The 5048-nt window shown below is 41.6% G+C and overlaps 1 protein-coding gene across 1 annotated transcript; it reads right to left on the reverse strand.

Moving 5' to 3' along the window:
* Positions 1 to 4700, reverse strand: LOC104491376. Its single transcript, XM_010133789.1, has 2 exons — positions 4292 to 4700; positions 1 to 140 (listed from the first exon to the last, which is right to left on the reverse strand). Exons 1-2 carry the CDS (start codon positions 4698 to 4700, stop codon positions 1 to 3), a joined length of 549 nt encoding a protein of 182 aa, XP_010132091.1.
* Between the last annotated feature and the right edge of the window lie 348 nt (positions 4701 to 5048).

Here is a 5048-nt window from a genome sequence, read left to right on the forward strand (position 1 = left end):
TCATTTCCTCTTTTTCCCTAGCACTCTAACCATTCTTCCAAGTAATGTAGATCTACTCTTACGCATGTGGATACTTATTAAATCTTCAAACAAGTCTTTCTTCTTCAGAACAGGTGACTTCTGAATATGAGAAAATATCCCTGAAAAGTGACATGAAAATTCACATAAGTAATCAATTTCCAAAGAGCAACTGAATACTCAATTTCCCACATCTATGTTTCCTCTGTCTTTAGCTGCTGCTGGTCCCCATTTTATCAGCATTGTTCTCAAACCTCTTGTTTTGGCAATAGCCATATCCTTTCATTTGCAAGTTGCCTTTCAATGACAAGTTACTTTGATCTTTTCCTCCAGCATAGACCCTTTCCTTCAGTTTTTCTATAAAACCCTTCCAGCTGTAACTAGCAGAGTCAAAGCACTTGAGTCTGCTCACAGTCTTACTGACTCAGTGGCTTGTCATCAACCTCCCTGCACAGTGGGTGAGACCTCTCGCACTAGTAGAACATTTGTTATTACCTTGGGGAACTGTGGGGAATATTCTTTGTAATGATCTCAGATTGGCTTTATTTCCTTTAGACACATCTGTCTTCTGAAAAATTAACTGGTTAACACAGTACGTTTATTTACCAGACCTCAAACACGTCATACCTTTGCCTCCCTGGCACTCTGCAGCCCAACAGAGCTGGGACAGCAAATTGTGCCACTCTTGGGCCAGGTGCAAGGTCTGATCTGAGCCCAATTACCTGTACTTGTGAGGGAGGTGTGCACAGCTGTGGCCACTGAAAGAGGGAAAGGGAACTGCTGGGTGTGGAGAAAAAGAGGCAGCAAAGAGGTGGAGGGGGGTTGTGTTTGTATACTTCAAATATTATTCAGGAGATACGCAATGTGGCTTTTTGAGGAGACTTCTCGTATAGCTGTTCTTCAGGAAGATTTGCTGTGAGTATAAAAGCTATGTTTTCCTCATGGTTCTTAAGTCTTATTTTGTCTTATTAAGAGTTGTTACAACTATAATGTATCTAACTTTAGTGTTGCAATATATTTAAAATGTTTTAATGAAACCTGGTTTTTCATAGTGTTTGAGGTTTGTTAGGGGAAAGGGGTGAGTTACTAAAGATACCTTGGCCAGGTAATTGTAGTCTACTCTCTGTACTTGTCTCAGTTTAAAGCTGACTAATGCTTTCCTAGGGAAGTTGAAATGCTGCTGGGTTAAGTAGGATGTTAGCTGGATGGAGGCAGTTTGTCAGGTAACTCATATATAGCTGTTCTGATTTTGTTGCCTTTTTAATGGATTGTGTAGTTTGAAGACTATCTTCAGACCTGTTAGTAGCTACAATCAGGACCCTGGCAGGACTAGACTGATTCAGAAAACAGTGTTTGAACCTGTAAGGGGGGATCTGGACTACTTCTACCGCTGTCCTGGTGCGTGTTCAGACTCTTTTCCCAGGAGGGCAAAGAACGGGGAGCTGTGGACGTGCTTCTTAGATGTGGCAAAGTAGTTCTGTTGATTACTTTTGTTGAGGTGTTTACCAAAGGCTTCGCTAAGTTTTTTGGCTTGGAGGACTTTTCTGGGGTTTTTTCTTAGAAAAGCTCAGTTCCTGACACTCAATTTTTGCAATGACTTCATGGGATTTATCTTGTAGTTCTGAAATCTGATGCTAGAATAATAACACCTTAATATCAGCATTTCTGTGCCAAGTCCAGATCTCTGTCTTGCTTTTCTAATTCAATGATATGTTTAAGGGACCACAGTGAATGCAGCTTACAGGTTGCTCCTGATTTATGGAGCTGTTTGCTTTAAAAAAAAAAAACCCACACCAAAAAACAAGGAAACCACAACTAAATTGAAAGTGTGAATACGTAAGAGGAATAAGATGAAAAACTTCTGTATGGAGCAATAAAGGTGTTATCAACCATTGCAAAAGTAGCAGGATAGAGAGAAAAATCTTGCTTTATTGTTCGACTTCTTGAACAAGCCTGCTGAAAGCTATTCATACCTGCTAATGTAGATGTGAAGTACGCAAGGTCGTTCAAATGCCATTAGTGCCGCTCTTTGAGCTAAGAAAACAGGCTTGTACATCTCTTTACATATAAGAAACGGTAGTTCTATTCTTCATCATTTGTTAGGATATGATTTCTATCTGCAATTTTTAACAATTGATTTCTGCTTTCACTGAGAAAACGAGGAGTAGGGTCAAGGGTTACAAAGATTAAAACAGCTGGCTTTGTTAAGAAACTGGGAGACTTGGATGAGAGGTTAGATAGCCCCTCCAAAAAGTACAGTTTAGGTGGTTACTACTATAAGCTGTCTGCTACTGACTGATGTTAATCAATTGTATAAAGGAAACAGATTAACTGATTCCAGTTCACAAAACAAAGAGGTAAAAGAATAGAGAAGGGAAGAAATCCTTGTTTGTCTTAAAGTGTGAATACTTACTAGCACTTAATCTCTGTATAGGAGTAGACAAAAGTCACTATTAATCACAAAACCTATAATTTGATTCTTCAAAATACATTGGATTGTTGCTCTTAATCTTGTCTGGAACAAAAGCTCTTTGTTTAGGAAAATCACAGTGTGATATAGATGTGAAGAGCCAGATGTAAACAAAAGGCTAAGCAGGAATTGAGACAGTGATATTTAAAGTTACAATATTGAAAACAAAAATTCATCTGACACTTTAGCCTAGTGAGCATCTCAGGTTTTGATAGTACTGCTGCCTCTTGTCTAAAGCTGCATTTGGTTTGCACCCACAAGTTCATCAGTCTGGTCAGGACTGAGCAACTTGTTGCTTTTGTGATGTCTGAGGCTACTCGGGAACTAGAAGGGCGTTCTGTGCTGGCTGCCATCAGCATATCTCAGCAGACTAGAGATCTCCTCAGAGCTATGTGATAGCTCGGATTCTTAGCAGAACAGTATAGTATCCATTCCTTGCTTTTAAAATGAGGATAGCGGTTGTTTGGCACAGAGTTTAGAAACTGGCCTTGTGCGTATGAAGTTGTCTTCAGTCGGAGGGGGTTGATTCAAACACAGCTCCTATCTCCTAGCTTAATGGCTAGGATACTGTTTGTAGGTAGTGGGGGTAAGGACCTCTCTATCCTTCCTCTCTCAAATCCTGTTTTTAATACACAAAACATTTTAAGGTTTGTGGGCAAGAGCTGGACTTGCCAGTAGTGGAAGAATCCTGAGTTCAAGTCCCTTCTTTAGAGACACTGTAATGGGTAACTGCCCTGAGAGGATCTTCATTACTCTGTGAACATTCCCCCTAAACATCTTAATAACTAGAACACTGAGCTAGGAAGTGGAGATAAGGGTCTGAATCCATTCAAGTGGAAAGGCAGTTCTGCCTTCTACCTGTGGGCCTGATGTGCTACACCATTGATGATGGCAGCAGCACTTCTACACCTCCATCAAATTGTAGCATCTGCCTCTTTCTGAAAGTGGGTGTTCTTAAGGGAAGGTTGCATCTGTTGGTAGCAGAATCAGAACTGAAGCCTCAGAAGGGACTGAGATTTATGAAAAGCTATGCTGTATCTTTCTGCTGGAAATGGGGTGGCTAGGTGACAATACTACCTTTTGCAGATCCTGTGGTGAGGTCCAGCCCTCACCTTACTGTAGACACTTACTTCAAGCTTGGGGAGTCAGGTCTGGGGATGGAAACCTGGGGATTAGGAATTGCAGCATTTAGTATTGTAGGTAACATTCTTCCTTCTGAAGCTGTGGCTGTGTCTGAAAGCCTGCAGGCATCCGAGTCCTAGGTCTGCTTCCATTATGTGTTGGGCAAACGTACCAGTATGGAAATAAGAAATATCTAGTAGTTGACTACTAGATGGCAAGCAAACGTATCCTTACTCTTCTGCTGAAAGACTGGTGCTCTCCCCAGCAGCTCCATCACCTGGGGTGATGCACATCTCTGAATGAGGACTTTGGAACTACCCTGTCCATGGCAATATAGTGGTAAAAGTGCTGGTGTGGAAGAGTATCTTCGTACGTTCAGTTGCTGAGCTGCCTTCTTTGTCTAAATCCTGTGTTTCACTTTCTGGTCCCCCTCTTCACCCATCAAATTGAAGCTTAAAAGCTATCATTAGAATTTATGTTATTTGGAGGTTAAATTTTTACTGAGATCACTTTGACCATGAACATAGCTGTGTACTGGATTGAGGGGAGTGGGGGCAGTTGTGCAGCACTGTCCTCTGGTTTTGTACTATTACCACAAAACACAGTAAGCCTGTTATCTCTTTTCTTTCCTACTAGATTCTAGTTACTTGCCCATGAGATGTGTATTAAAGGAGTAGTAACCTTGGTTTCTCCCTGTGAACTGAGAATGTAGAGTAGTGATCTTCTGTTCAGCCTCTGCTAGTTGCCTTCTCCCAAGGCCGTGGGTTCTAGAGAGCACGCAGTCCACATAGATATCCCAGAAAAGCTGAGCCAGGTCCCAGAACAGAGCCCCATGTTTCAAGTTCTCTGATGATTTCAGGAAGATCATAAAGTCCCAAAAGCCACTCACAGAGTCAGAAATGCGAGGCTTCCTCATCTCCAGTAAGACTGCTGAGGAGGATTCCCAGCACTGGGGGTCTGCTCGCCCAAGAGCTAGTGGATCTATTTGGCTATGGCAGAGGAAGGGTGTCACGCAGAATGCTCCTGTGATTAGCAGAGTGCAGGTGAGTCTCATGTTGCAGTGGAATCTTCCTCTGCTCCCAAGGTCCATTGTGTCACTGAAATGTAACAAAACCAAAAGGAGCTGAAAAACTTCACTCTGTTAGATGCAGGAACTGAGCCCTGGGCTCCTTACATGATACAGAAGGCGCTTCAGATGTTGATAACTGTTTTTCTGCTCTTTAAAGAGCTGTATGCTTTTTTGCATGGATGGAGATAAATACTCGTGGAGGTGCATTACTCTGTGCAGGAGAAGTGCGTGTGAAAATTTGTTAATCATCCTCAAATCCATATGATGAACTCTCTTAACTGGAACTACTTCATATTGAAAGTTTTTGGCCTTTCTTGATTTACAGCTCCCTGTTCTTTTTCAGTAAAAATTCATTCGTTTTAACAGAGA

Source organism: Buceros rhinoceros, unplaced genomic scaffold (assembly GCF_000710305.1).
Source record: "Buceros rhinoceros silvestris isolate BGI_N320 unplaced genomic scaffold, ASM71030v1 scaffold14793, whole genome shotgun sequence".
Lineage (NCBI taxonomy): Eukaryota > Metazoa > Chordata > Aves > Bucerotiformes > Bucerotidae > Buceros > Buceros rhinoceros.

Coding starts and splice junctions, on each gene's coding strand:
- LOC104491376 (XM_010133789.1), bottom strand. CDS start 4,700: ATGGACCTTGGGAGCAGAGGAAGATTCCACTGCAACATGAGACTCACC. Junction 141..4,291: donor GTTCACAGGGAGAAACCAAG/GTTACTACTCCT, acceptor GTCACTTTTCAG/GGATATTTTCTCATATTCAG.